This window comes from Cydia fagiglandana, chromosome Z, assembly GCF_963556715.1.
Source record: "Cydia fagiglandana chromosome Z, ilCydFagi1.1, whole genome shotgun sequence".
NCBI lineage: Eukaryota > Metazoa > Arthropoda > Insecta > Lepidoptera > Tortricidae > Cydia > Cydia fagiglandana.
The window spans coordinates 27,592,871-27,608,861 of NC_085959.1; the positions used below are offsets into that span (position 1 = coordinate 27,592,871).

General features: G+C 38.9%; 1 protein-coding gene across 1 annotated transcript; it reads right to left on the reverse strand.

Annotated features, from left to right (window-relative positions):
• Positions 1-3,053: 3,053 nt before the first annotated feature.
• On the reverse strand, positions 3,054-14,588 carry LOC134679181 (small ribosomal subunit protein eS8). The gene is made up of 6 exons (XM_063538058.1): positions 14,456-14,588; positions 14,114-14,220; positions 13,805-13,904; positions 10,061-10,236; positions 8,336-8,465; positions 3,054-3,199 (listed from the first exon to the last, which is right to left on the reverse strand). Exons 1-6 carry the CDS (start codon positions 14,457-14,459, stop codon positions 3,090-3,092), a joined length of 627 nt encoding a protein of 208 aa, XP_063394128.1. The 5' UTR covers positions 14,460-14,588; the 3' UTR covers positions 3,054-3,089.
• Between the last annotated feature and the right edge of the window lie 1,403 nt (positions 14,589-15,991).

A 15,991-nucleotide genomic window follows, 5' to 3' on the forward strand; every position in this document is an offset into this window, starting at 1 on the left:
ATTTTGAGTTGTTTTCTTATGTTTCCTGTGGTAGAATTGACTTTGGATGATAAATATTTAATAACAATCATTTGGATTTGATTTGGTTTGATATTTTACATTTAATATTTGCTTCGGGTTGGTGTGGTGAAAAATTGTGTGTTTCACTTGGGGGCAAATTTTGTTTAATCCTCGTGCTTTGAAACCCTCGCAACATTCAAGATTCCATTTCTCGAACCACTCGCTACGCTCGTGGTTCAATTTTGGAATCTTTCGCTTGCTCGGATATCAATATTAGTACGAGCGGTTAAAAAACAACTTTGCCCCCTTATAAAACAAATAACTATAAAACAATACTTACACAAAACCTAAAACTAAATATCTCTCCAGCTGCCCGCTTCTGGAATGCACCCTAGAATGCTGGCGGCGTTGCCTCTTTGATTGAACCGCCAGACTTAATCTTTGAGCCAAGAAGGAGCCCGCCCTATGGTCGCCCGAGACACCTATTAGTGGAGCATTCCATGAAATTGTCTACCGTTTGTCCCGTACAAACGCGAATTGCGTTATTAATGCGTTTGTATGGGACAGCCCGTGGAATGCTCCTAATCTGGCCGACACTTCCTGTCGACCATGGGCCCAGTGTTTCAATGGCGAGCGCGGCGGCGCCGCAAAATCGTATTGGTCCGTTAGGAACGCATATTTGCGGCGCTTTAGTGTCTGGGCCTGGTCCGCGGCAGACCCGGGCTTCCGGGCAGATCCCTCAACGTGGGACGGTGCTAGCGTATCGACGCAGGTAGCGTCCCACGCTAAAGGGCGGTCATTTCTAATAGGGCCCGGCCACATGTCAGCAGCGCGTCGCCGTCGCCGCCGCGCGGCGCGGCACCGCAGTTTCCTGCGGTGCCGCTCTGCGGCAACGCACGCCGCACCGCAAAATTTAGCGGTGCCGCCCGGCGGCGCCGCAAGGCGGTGCGCGGCGACGCGCGCGGTGCTGCAAAACAGTGCGCGGCGCCGCGCGTGGTGCCGCCGAGCGGCGTGCGTGCCGCGTTGCATAGTAAAGAATAAAATTCGACTAACAAGGAAACCCAACTGTCCGACTCAGATTTGATTTATTTTGATATATGTTATAGAGTAGTCTAAAATAACGAACACGTATTTTTTTTTAGCTGCCCAAACTCAACCTGCTACGAGAAAATGGCCTTCAAAGTACTGAAAATTGACCAAACCTTCTAATTTCTGAGAAGAAATTTGAAAAAAAATTTGATAATTATTTACTGGTTTCGTTATATGTTGGAGAACAGGAATAAAGAATGGGGACGTGTTTTGTCATTTCACCACAATTTTTATATTAAAATTGGTGATTTAATTTTATACATGTGGCCAGTAGATGACACAAATTAAATGAGAAATTAATCACATTGTACGAAATATTTCCCCGTCAGGGCTGGCCTTGTTTTGTATTTTGTGCCAAAATCACTGTTTCTATAGTCCGTTTTTTTTAGCATTAGAAAGAACTTCGCAGAAGTAAGCGTGTGGTTCCAAACCCAGCACTTTTAGCGGCAATAATTTGATGTAAATTATATGTATTGACCATGTTACATTAGATAATTCTATAATTATTAACAATTAAAGAGCCTGATAAAAACTGCACGCTTGCTTCTGTGGAGTTCTTTCTAATGCTAAAAAAACGAACTATATGTTATCACCTAACTTGTTATTCTATTCGTATTTGTAAGTTTTCCTAACAAATGAAACAAAATAAATAAATATCTATTTAATTACAATATGTTTATCCAATATCCTTGTCTCTAATACTATTAAATTGCACAATTTTCGAAATACCAAGTAACAGTTGTAAAATAACTTAAATAAGCAGAACACGTGTGAAGGGATCCATGTCTGCCATGTCTGGTAGTCGAATTTTATTCTTATGCAACGCGGCGCGCACCACGCTTGGCGGCACCGCGCGCGGCGCCGCGTACCGTTTTGCGGCACCGCGCGCGTCGCCACGCACCGCCTTGCGGCACCGCTAAATTTTGCGGTGCGGCGTGCGTTGCCGCAGAGCGGTTTGCGGCACCGCAGATTTTTGCGGTGCCGCGCCGCGCGGCGGCGGCGGCGACGCACCGCTGACATGTGGCCGGGCCCATAGGTTTTCCTGTCTTCTATGGGTAAATACCGATTTTATGTATTTTTTTTTCCAAATTTAGACCAGTAGTTTCGGAGATAAATGGGGGGGGGATGGTGATTTTTTTGCCTATGTTCTCGAATTACTTCTAAACTGTTTATTTTGAAATTAAAAAATATATATTTGACATTCTCACATTGAGCTCTTTCATTTGATATGTATCACGATATACTTTGAAAAACTTTTTATTTTCTCATAAACCCCCTATTGTTTCGCTAGATAAAGCCATGTCTCCGTAGTTATTCTAATAAGCATCTGTAAGTTTTCTTATCTCTTAAAATGCAGTTGTCAATAGGTATGACAACCATGTAACGAGAGCCCGTTACTTCAGTCATCTTTGAAGAGGTTTGATAATGAAATAACAATGTAATGAAAATATAGGTAAGTAAAGACAATTTTAACAGCTACATAAATAAAAACAAGGCGATATATTACTTATTATCTTTAGTTTCTACGATTAATTTTATATTCATATACCTAATACGCATATCAAACCTTTAAATTTATCAAAATAAGTAAGGCATTTGAGGTCGATGAATAACAAAATAGGTTAAATAAACTTTTTGGTCTATCTTGCAATTCTCTGTTGAACTTGCTATCGGTATAATAAAAGAACAGTAATTTCAAAACCCCGCTGTCATTACATGACACTGTTGTTGTGTGTGTGACTTCAACTCTGGTGAAACTATCTACCAAATTTCAACTTAATTGGTCCAGTAGTTTTGGAGAAAACAGGCTGTGACAGACGGACAGACAGACAGACGCATGAGTGATCCTATAAGGGTTCCGTTTTTTCCTTTTGAGGTACGGAACCCCAAGAATGCCATAACGCAATGCGGGGTTAGCATAACGTCAAAAATCCGATGTTTGCAAATAAATTAAACAACATGAATGTGGTTTAGTGTTTTATTTCTACATTACACGTCCCTTACTTTGCTCTCTTGGACTTGATCTTCCTCAGATAGAACTCCAACTCCTTGCCTTCAAGCACGTAACCATCGGCGCGGCCGCACTGGCCCGGGCGGCTTGCAACACACGCTACAATAAACAAACACAAATTACAACAAGGCAAAAAATATAGTTCTATTAATAAAATGTCATACAAATTATCAGAGTAACTATGACAAGTAGATCATACAACTGCTAGACTGGCCCCAAAACGGGAACAGTCACAAATACAGATTCAAACTTTTAGATTTCATCATTTGAATTTAAATATATTTGTGGATGTTTCCTATATTTAAAATAATTATTTCAAACTATGCACAAAATAAAGCACCAAATAAATATTAGAAAACCATAGATAATTACTTGCGTTGTAATTACTTGTACTAATTTCGGCTTAAGCTTAAGCATCCCTTGCCGTATCATGCCGATGGCGGGTGCCGGTCCGAAAAAAATTATGAAATTTTCTAAGTATGTCTATGAGGTATTACAATTCCTACTTTCTAAGGACTGTATAGTTTATTATGAATACAACTTTACTTAGCCGTTTTTTCTGGTATTATATTTTTATTAAAAAACCGGGCAAGTGCGCGTCGGACTCGCGCACGAAGGGTTCCGTAGCATAAAGCAAAAAATATATATCGGAAAGTAAAGCATATGGTTTGGATAATATTTACCTAATCCTCCCGAGTAACTACAACGATTTTGGACAAATACTACAAGAAAATTTGCGGTTTGCGAACAAGACCAGATATTACACAAAAAAAATCGTACTATGTAAACAGCAATTACATATGATTCGTAAAGCGAGACATCTGGGCATAGTCTAATCATTCCTTTTAGATGGAAAAAAGGTTTTGGATCTGTGCATGGTGGCCTTTTAGGGCCCCCCCACATCTGGCGTCTTTCGAGCGTCGGCGTCTACAATTATATGGCCGACGTCGACGCAACGTCGACGCAACTGCGCAGCGACGTCATTTTCCATAGCGCTGGACCGACGCCGACGCTCGAAAGACGCCAGATGTGGGGGGGCCCTTAGAGAATATGGCATGTTACTTACGACAACCCCGACTTTGGTATACAATATAACCATCATGGAGCGTTTCTATCGACCTGTTCTAGCCATGGTTCAACGCCATGAATGTCCGTTAGTTAGGCTTTGGATTTCGGTAGATTCTTTCTAGCTGTTTCCCTCATTTCGCTTGCGTCAGAAATTGACCGGAATCCAAAATGTTGCGTAAAAAGTCGTTTTCATGTAAAGATAAAAATTCACCACATTTATTCTGTGGATGTTCAATAGAGCAATCATGAAAACGACACTTAGATGGCATATTTTGGCAGCATATTAACCATTTGTTTCTTTAAATCGTACCAAGGAATCGGTGAAATTGTCTCAAATTAAGCTCGATAGGCTTGTCCAAATTATATTTGCTAGACGGTATTAAAATCATTAATATCATTATAAAGTCCCTAAAAATAAATAAATGTAAAACCTTCTTATATCATTTATGGCTGAAGAATGCCCCCAGATTATACCTTAAGAACATAATACAAAATAATACACACGTCAACAGTTAGACCAGGTTTTATCTGTACGCATAATAAACGATAGTCCTTAGCAACGAAAATTAGTACCAGACCTATAGACCGGGAGATAGTGACAAATTTTACTGGGTCATTTGTACAGTCAAAGAATTTAATTTCCGACCCATTTTGTACCTTGTCACAGTGACAATTGTGTGAGGGCTCTGGCGACTTTCATATTGATTGTCACTGTGACAAGGTACGAAATGGGTCAGAAATTATATTCTTTGACTGTACCAGTATAGCGGTTCGTCAGGGGTCTAAGCACGTAATGAAGGAAAGAAAAATGATGGTCATAGCGCTGGTACCGGCGGCCCAATCGCGTGGGCGTTAGTCGAACGTGTCGGATAAAATACGAGTGTCGAACGATTTGTTCCACAAAAATCCTCGTATTTTCCGATAGTCCATAAAAAAGAAGTAGGCGGTAGCGTAATGCCATACTTCTCCGGTGTGACTTACAGCCCGCCATACTGAGGCGAACACATTAATTAAAAAAAAACAATTCAACCATTAGTGCCAAGCTAATTTTTGCACAGGTGATCATCGTCGAGCAGCCATTCATGGACATCACCATGCCATACTCTTCGGACGGTTCCAAATGGCCGCCATAAGGCCGCAAGGGAGTTAATTTATTTTTTTTGCTAAGCGATTTGTACCAGTATTGCATTTAAATTTTTGGAAAGTATTTGATAAAATGTGACCGTTATTATAATTGCCATACTTATAGTAGGGGGAAAAAGTGCTGCTATACTTGAAAAACTTATTTAATCGACACGTTTCAAAAATACGACTATGTATACGTAAAATAATTTTTTACAGCATGGCATCATCATATTCTGTTTGTTTGGATACAAATATACCTAAAAAAAATTATTTCAGATTATAACTATTATTTCAGATTATAGACTGTGAGACTTAAGCCAAGACTTAAAACAAAAAACAATTTTTTGACGATTTGTACCAGTATGGCATTTGGATTTTTGGAAATTATATGATGCAATGTGACCATTATTATATTTGCCATACTTCTAATAGGGGGAAAAAGGGGCACCATACTTGAAAAAAAAAAATATTTTACACATTTGCCACCTCCTACAGGTATGGCATTATGAGATTTCCATTTATGATCACACAGAAAGTCTTGAAAAAAAATTACAAGATGGTACAAATCGTTTAGCAATAAAAAAAAATTAACTCCTATGGCGGCCATTTGGAACCATCCGAAAAGTATGGCATGGTGATGTCCATGAATGGCTGCTCGACGATGATCACCTGTGCAAAAATTAGCTTGGCACAAATGATTTAATTGTTTTTTTTTAATTAATGTGTTCGCCTCAGTATGGCGGGCTGTAAGTCACACCGGAGAAGTATGGCATTACGGTACCGTCTACTTCTTTTTTATGGACTATCGAAAAATACGAGGATTTTTGTGGAACAAATCGTTCGACACTCGTATTTTATCCGACACGTTCGACTAACGCCCACGCGATTGGGCCGCCGGTACCAGCGCTATGACCATCATTTTTATTTCGTTCATTACGTACTTAGACCCCTGACGAACCGCCATACTGGTACAAATGACCCAGTAAAATGTGTCACTATCTCCCGGTCTACTAGATGTGTTACTTGAATGTACAGTCAACCAATTTGATTCCTTGGCGTTTATATAACCTTATCGCTTATGTCTACTCTAATCTATTAGAACGTTTATTTTAGCATTAGAAAAATACTACGCAATCTTAACGTGTCTTTTAATTGAAAACGCTTTTTTATAATCAGTAAATAATCGTACATATATTATGATTCATAATTGTTACATATTTGCCGTGACCTATTTATCAAAAGTGTTTTTTAGGGTTCCGTACCCAAAGGGTAAAACGGGACCCTATTACTAAGACTTCGCTGTCCGTCCGTTCGTCTGTCCGTCTGTCTATCACCAGGCTGTATCTCACGAACCGTGATAGCTAGCTAGATAGAGTAGATAGCTATTTGAAATTTTCACAGATGATGTATTTCTGTTGCCGCTATAACAACAAATACTAAAAACAGAATAAAATAAAGATTTAAGTGGGGCTCCCATACAGCAAACGTGATTTTTGACCAAAGTTAAGCAACGTCGGGCGTGGTCAGTACTTGGATGGGTGACCGTTTTGATTTTGCATTTTTTTCTGTTATTTTTTTTTGCTTTATGGTACGGAACCCTTCGTGCGCGAGTCCGACTCGCACTTGCCCGGTTTTTTTTTTAATTAAAAGACAAGACAAGTCTAATGCAAAAAATAAACGATCTATTTATATAGTATATATATATATATATATACACGGTGTAACATGAGGAAACCGAATAATTTTAACCACTCATTTCTGACGTCAAAAGAAGTAAAAAATGTAATTTGAGTTTAGGTCAATTTCGCCAAAAAAAAATTTTTTTTTGTTTGTTTTTTTCAATTTTTTGAATGTATTTGTACATAAAAAAAAATGTTATTGGTAAACTTGACATTTAAAATTGATTATTACATTTTTTTTGTCGTGAAACCTACTTTTTGCAAAGTGTTACTTGTCACTTTTTGACATCTATCAATAAGGATATTTAAACTACGTCCCATAGCAGAAACATCACCATCAAAAAGGCCTTTTACACTATGTAACAATCAAAATTAGATTTTTTTTTAAATTCATAATGTCTCTGAAACTAGGCGAATTTCAAAAAAGTTTATAGGACATTTTTGTCTCTAAATATGATCAGGAATACGCTGTTAAAATTATTCGGTTTACTCATGTTACACCGTGTATATATACTCTCCCGGCAAACTGCCGGCCGCGGCAAAATGCCGGGATAACGCGAGGAAGAAGAAGAAGAAGATATACTCTCCCGGCCGATTTCAACCACGGCGACTGTTTCAACTCCGCTGCTGAAGACGTTCGTGTGCGTAGCCGATCTTATTAATAAAGACCCGTGCACACAACAGGCAGGTAAGGATACCGTTGTTGTAATTATACCTAATAGCCGCTGGTGGTCGGGCTTTCAGCTCATCCCGTCTGATACCTAGTTCCATAAGTCGACGGGATTCAAAGTCATCTGTTTGTTTAATGACAAAAGATCCCCATACAGAGCGGTCGGCGGCCTGCCTCTCCCACAGGAGCGGGTCAATGTTGCAGTTCTTCAAGTGGTGCTTAAGCACATCTTTATTTAAGAGAAGTTGCCCGCCATGCTTTAGGTACATACACATACTGTCATAGAACGTAAACAAATTGATTCAGTATGACATCGATCTATCTATATTGGCCTAGGAATCAAATTGGTTGACTGTACACACTACCTTAATGTATGGGCAATAATGGCGTATCAATATTAAATATCTTGACTGGAGATGCCAAACTCCATGTTATTTGAGAATGAAGTTTTAAAAAGAGAGTAGCTTGGATTGTAAACAGTTATTTTAGTCCAATGGTAATGCTCCTGTGAAGGCATGAATAATCGGCATGAAAGCCATTGTGTTGATTTCTATTACCTCCCCTCCTCACCCCAGCTTCGCACGGGTAAACCTTAACATATTCACCTAAAACCTTCCTCAAGGTGAAAACCGCATAGTAACAGCTCTTTTGATATGGATCGTCATAACATTAGGAGTTAATTAATAGACTTGCCCAATAGTCTGCCAGTGTGGAACTGTTCCTCTAGTGCAGCTTCCACTTTGGAGAGACGCTGTCTTGAGATGTACTTCTTGGCGGTCTTCTTGCTACGCTTCTTATTGATGATGGCATCCTCAGCTTCAGTCTGTAAATAGTAGTCATATGATAACAGTATAAAGCTATTACTACTATACAACACAACATTCTTAATACTGAAACCACAGAAAATCCCAACTCATTTTTGGGTTATTTGCAGGCATTGTCATCAAGTTGTTACCACTTGTAACTGTTGGGAATAGTGTGTTTTTATTCTTTCAGTTCTTGCTGTCAGAAGGCGGCACTCCCTTGCTTAGGATGACTAGAGGTCAGACGGGTAGGGTGGGTTTTTATTTTCATTTGCAGTTTTAAATCTTTCAATATAATCAGACTTTATGAGGGTTGCATGAATTCAGTCTTGCATATTTATCAAACACATTTCAAACGACACGCAAATCATCATTTTGTGCAACCCAAGTTACATAATAATTCATTTGTTCATAATTACTCAAATTTATGGTGCGTCGGGGTAAGATTGAAACTATTGTACAATCATGAAAAATGTGTTATGTTATTGTGGTGTAGACATGTGCGCTGATGACAAAATCGTCGGCGGCGGCGTCCGATGATTTTTTGACCGGCGGCAGCGGTGTGATCGGCGTGAAATCGGCGTGGCATAATTTTTGATACTGCATGAGAACGTGACTGTAGAAACTACATTAAAGCCTTCTGAGTATTTACTAGGCTATCCAAAACATGTGTTTTCTAAATTATTGCCTAATATTATATACCATCCACCAAAAAAATCTATATTGACTTCTCGCAGCCGCTGTCGTCTCACCTAATGATTTGTTACGAAATAATGATCAACTATTTTACATTTGTCTGAACTGTAGTTCATTACTTTCATAAGAAATGTATGTTAGAATAAAGATGTCGTCGTTTAGATTCACTTCGTCAGGTTGATTCGCTCAACTCAACAGAATGTCTTAGAAGTGTGTCGTGTGACATGGCACTCGCAAGGGAAAACCCGCGGTGCACTTGCAAGGGAAAACCTACACACTGTGAGCGACTACCCAGAGATTTGATAGACGAGCCCTCTGACGGAAAATTTAAGAGTCGCGTGAGATAATATACTGCAGGTATTTCATTAAAGAATTTCATGGAATATTAAGGTTTACTTTGCTGCGAGTAGCTTAATGATGACCCTTGGTGAGATGCTTACTACAGTAAAACAAAATGCGTTCTATAAAAAAGCTGTGTGATAACATATCAAATAATAACCTGTGATCTAGAACCTAGGCCTTGTTTATATTAACGCTAAATCGTTATCACAGCTAACACCGTAACAACAAAAGTGATGTAAATTTGTTTTACTGGCAAATAATAAGCGAAAAAGCATAAGGATCTTTAATTATATCTCTGACACTCTCTACTCACTATGCAACATGCAATAAGACACCATAGGTATCAAAAATTTCCACGCCGATTGTACTCCGGTCAAATTTATCGGCGGCGGCGGCGCGGCGCACATGTCTATTGTGGTGTTCAAATTATCTACCAATAGCCCAAACAAGGTTGGTAATATTTACAAACATGAGGAGCTTATTTTCAAAACCTGATTTGTCACCGTAATGTCTGATTTTTTTATTTTACTTTATATATTTTATTATTCTATTTTTTATCATAAATCTGTATACTTACTAGTTTAGCACCCTTCTTCCTGCCTAGCGGCAACAAGTAGTGTGACTCGTACCACTGACGGAAGGGAGTTGCGTCCACCACAACAATGGCGTTCTTCACCAGCGTTTTAGTACGCACCAACTCATTGTTAGACGCATTGTAGACAACATCAATAATGCGAGTCTTTCGGGTGGAACCTGTAACAAAAACAAATCCCAATCAAATAAAACTATGTTCACAGAAGACTGCGTTTTAATATCCGACGGCAGTACAGCTATAGATCGTTTTTTTTAGCATTAGAAATAACTTTAAAGAAGGTAAGCGATCTTGACATGTCTTTTAATAGAAAAACGCTTTTTAAAAATCAGTAACTATTACTTCTGAAAGCAGAAGAATATAAATGATCGTATTAGATTAATAATTGTTACATATTTGCCGTAACTTATTTTTAAAATGTGTTTTTCAATTAAAAGACACATCAAGATTGTTTACCTTATTTCTAATGCTAAAAAAAACGAACTATAAGTACTTACAACTTAGGGCAAGAGGGCTTATGGGCTTATGCAAGCCTAATACTTGTATATAGGTAGTCAGCATCAAATAGACAGTGACGGCCAAATAGATGGCTGATATGAGTGATATGTGTACCTGTGTGACGGAGCCTTTAAAACATGTAGGCGCAAATTGGTTATCGTTTCATAGAAAATTTGAAATTTGGCGCCTTTATCTATTGACAAAGTTTTTTGACAGACTATATAATTACACCGTTCATAATCAACAAAAATTTTATTATATCAATAATTCACATCGCTAGTAGCATGAACATTCGCAAGACCAAGCTGAAACTTTACTGTTCAACCTAACCCAACCTTTTTTACTAGTTTTAATAATAGGGTCATTCATCCTGTTTACCTTGTTATGTATACAGGGCGTCCCACGTCTATGCCACATGGAGGGAAAGTACCCTGAATATTGTAGATGGAACATTTTACTGAAAGACATTATTTTAATTTAAAAAACAATTTATACTGCATTCATAGATTTTTAAATAAATACATGGTTGAACCGGGAATCGAACCCGCTACACGAGAAAAAAAATCACCCTGTAGCTTTATCATACAGATCGAAAGGCTTCAACATAAGTATTATTTTTTGCTAAATAACATAGTGTCAGAAACAAAAAAAAGCCCATGAATTTTAACATTTGATGTGAAATTTAGCGAAATAATCAAAAGAGAGCAGCTTTGTATTCAACAGAATGAGACTCATTTTGAGCATTGATAAATGAAAGTGATTAATTTTGAATTAAAAATGTTAAAATTCATGGACTTCCTTTTATTTCTGACACTATGTTATTTAGCAAAAAATAATCCTTGTAATGAATGAAGCCTTTTGATCGGTATGATAAAGCTACAGGATGATTTTTTTTCTCGTGTAGCGGGTTCAATTCCCGGTTCAACCATGTATTTATTTAAAAATCTATGAATGCAGTTTAAATTGTTTATTTAATTAAAATAATATCTTCTTTCAGTAAAATGTTCCATCTACAATATTCAGGGTACTTTCCCTCCATGTGGCATAGCCGTGGGACGCCCTGTATAATTAAATTGTATCACAGCAGTTTTAAAATAGAATCAAATTAAAAAATACACTGAACACAAGACCATGCTTACAGCCCGTTCACACAGGGTCTCCGTTTTACTGTTCCGTTTATCGTATACGTTTTTATTCATTGATGGCGTATGGAGTTGTATGAGCGACTTCACATATGACACAGTATTCAGTATACAGTAAAAAATGTCGGTCCGTTAAATTATGACATTCCGTTTTGTCATTGAATACTGGATGAACGGAATACGTATCCGTCATGTATCCGTACGTTTTTACTGGATATAAACTGTGTGTGGGGTGCGGGGCGGGGGGAGCGGTGCAGCTAGAAAAACATGTAGTAGTCCTTTTCCAGTAGTTTAAGAAGATGATCAAAAGAAGATATCGACAATTCGACATACAAAAGTAATTTAAAAATTTGAGTCATCTCCCCGCAACTGACTCATGAGTAAACTATAAGCACCTGCTCTTTGCACCAAGACTGGATGCTGCCAATAACGCCGATTGTACCGTCTCCGCTGGCGATAGTACCAATACAACACGACAACGTCCATCCTGGTAGACTACCGGTGGTATACTGCGAATTTACGTGTGCCCGTAATTACGGAGACTATGTGTGAACGGGCTCTCAGTTAATGCCGGATACGTTGAACGTTTTACGGTGCCTATGTGTGAACAAAGCATAATTTTTTGTTGTATCCGTTAAAACGGGTACCGTAAATACGGAGACTCTGTGTGAACGGGCTGTTAGGGTGGTATTCCACTTATCCAATTTCTTTGTCCAATGTGTATAGCGTCTCACATTTTGCTTAAACCTTTTGAACGCCACAGACGGCAATTGACGTCAACGCAAAATCATGACAACGACGCCAAAGACGGCATTTGACGTCGATCGTTTTTTGATGAAAATCTACTGAAAAACTCCCCACTTTTCGGTTAGCATTACTGAACAGGGGCATTCCCCTGTTCACTGTCCCTATATAAAAATATGACAATGTCACATGCCCGTGCACATGTCACGTGCTTTCACTTTGAAGTTGTAACTGATTGATAGTGGAAGCTCACATTGGGGGCACTTGGACAGGGAACATTTTACAAGGTATTCTAATGTAAATCCAGTTCCTATTCATTCCAGCCCTCAACAACCACTAAACCAAAGGAACTAACAGACCAAACAAGTTAGTCTGACCAATTGACCGAGAGTTGAGAACACTTTCTGTAGTGTAATGAAAAAACCAACAGATTCAATTCTGCAACCCGCTTGTGTAATTTTCTTCACAATGCATAGAATTTTAAATGGTAACAACATTTTGACTATTATTGATTTTAAACAGAATGTACTAAGACTTGAGACATTTCTCCCTCAAGTGCTGCTTGGCACTGGCTTATGCTTGCAACACAGCTACAGCAGCGGTCGGCAACCTTTTAGCAGCCAAGGGCCAAATAGTAGTTAACGAAGTTGACGCGGGCCGCACTTTGGTAATATTTGTGACTTTAGCAGACATTGTAGGTTGTCAATATTATTTATTTATTTAAGGCTTTATTTTTCCTTAAATAATATTTCATTATGATGTTGTTGTTTATTTTACTATATTAAGGACCCCTTTCGGGTATAGGCCTCAATATTACATACAAAATAACCAGGGAGGCTCGCGAGCCGCAAGCGAGAGGTTCGCGGGCCGCTTGTTGCCGACCGCTGAGCTACAGTGACAACATGTCTAATAGATAAATATATACATCAAAAAATCTATAAATCTGGAACAAAATGTTTAACACTTTCAGTGCCGGGCACCCCGTTTCCAGTACAAATACATATTCTTGGCAGTGAATGTGTTAACACTAGGCCTCCAGCATAGTCACTATGCAGTGACACTATCATCTAGGCTAGGAGGCTATTAGAACCAACAAACTAAAAGGTATCCTTTAAAATTACAACATGGTACCTTTAACTTGAAAACGGCAAGCCAGCTACTGGGTTTCCAGATGATTGAGCCAAATGGATTATCAACATTCAGAGAGCTAATAGTATGTAAACTTTGTGTTGTAACAATCAAGCTGGCGGGCACATAATTTGAACCCGATTACACAGGTTCGAAAAGAAATTATAATTAGCGCAGCATGGATAAGCGGAATGTGGTAATAGTATGGATAACTTACACTCAGATCCCCAAGAGAAGTTTCCTGTGTCAAGGCGCAGGGCCCGATATTTCACGTTGCCACCGCGCGAGCGCACTAAGTGAATACGCTGGGAGCCAAGCTGCAATTAACGAGAAGTAACGTTTAATAATCGACTTAACGCAGATATGCCTACGCCAATTAAGTCACATGTAGGTACACTTTTATAGGTTATAATATACAAAACAACTTGAATTAACACAAGTACTTATCAAGAGGCAAGAGTAACTTTTAAAACGTGCCTTTCTTAGCTTGGCATTCAAAAAAGATTAACTAACACACAATCTTTACCTTAGTGTTGGCTGCCGGGCGACCCAATTCATACTTCCTCTTCTTACGAATGGGCGCACGTTTGCCGCCAGTGGCCCTTCGCTTATGCCAATGATCACGACTGATACCTGATAAAACGGATAACACTCACTTAAAACTTAGAATATACACTAAAGACTTGCAGCAGTAAAGCTACAGGATCCGGCATGAATTCACATAGTGATTATGGTCTAAAAGCCAAAATATTAATACAAAATACGCAAAGGAATTAATGTCACATTTTACACCGCTCTTTAAACAAAATTGAAATAAGAAACACGAGATTACAAAAGATTAAATATAATACTACACGGAGGCACTCACCCATCTTTGCTGGATCGCGAAAGAAAGGATAAGTGGTAAGTTTGACGGAACCAACTCTGCTACGTCAAGTCTGTAGTCTATGGTATATTACTTCTATAACGGCGTTATCACACGGGTTTTTTTAAACACTCCGATATTGGATTGCAGAAATACGAAATATGTACTTTTTTTCGACAGTTCTTGTAATATATTGTAACAAATAAGTATATTTTCGAAGACATTAATTAGTATGTTAAGGTGAAAACGTTCAGGACCGCAAAGAAAGGCGCCCTTTTTAAATGAATACTTCACTATCTTGAAATGTAGCTTATCTGAAAGAAAACATAATTGAACTCGGAACTTAAATTAAATCACAATTGTGTTCACAATCACTGCAAAGCTGACTAATTAATAGTAATAATTATAAACTATTTCACTGATATCCACTAAATCAGAGAAATGTTATAATAATTGAAAGACTATGCGACCTTTCAAAAAAGGAATTCGTTATTATTCGGTTTTAACAAATACCAGCCAGACGCTCACTATTAACTATTTAAAAAAGGCGCGATGCTGAAAATATTAAGTAGCTAACACACTATCGCACCGCACCAAGGTCATTGTGGGACGCACCCATAAGTAAGAGGGAGAAAGAGATATCGCTTTCTCCCTTTTACTTATGGGTGCGTCCCACAATGACCTTGGTGCGGTGCGGTAGTGTGTTAGCTACTTAAAGTTTGTCAAAAGCCTCCTCCACACTCGTGCGCGAATCGCGGCGTGAAGCCGCGAACGCAAGTGTGGCGCCGATTTTCGCAGACAGCGAAATCGACTCCACACTCGCTTTCGCGGCTTCGCCCGCGATTCACGCGCATAGTCTGGAGGGGGCTAAAGGACTGTCTCATTTCAATCATAAACAGAGAGAATCATTCTATCTTTGTCTTACACTAGTACTAGCACCCAAAAGAAAAGGATGAGTATATACTCATCCTTTTCGATTTTTTACGAAAAATTATCCTCGTCTGGACACGCTTTAAGCCCCCCATTCACACTCCTACCTTGTAGTCCGCCTCGTTGGGTAGGATTGTGTATGGGGGTCAAGGCCTCTACGTTTTCTGTTCTCTTTGACGGCGCAGCAACTAGTATCATTTCTCTCTCCTCGCTCTTTTAAAAATGCAATTTGTCAAAAAAGGACAACCATACTGTTGACAAGGTGAACTTCAAATCAAGTGTTGCCTTTTTTAAGGCATCCAGGCTGTGTATGTGTGCGTAAAAACGTGTATGTGTGCTCTTTTAGGGATGTGAAAAGTCGATTTTAATCATGTTATATATCGATAAACGCTACACAGCGGAACGAAATAGCGATTAATTGAAGCTTCAATATCTTCGTTAAACCAGGGGTGCGAAACTCCTGAGATCGGCCAAACTCGGCTCCGCTCGGCTCAGCATTGCTCCGAGCAATTATTAGGGTTGGCACCACTTGACTTCCTTTGGCGTACACGACCACAGATAAGATAATCACTTGAATTTTGACAACCCTAAATAGCCGAAAGGGATAGT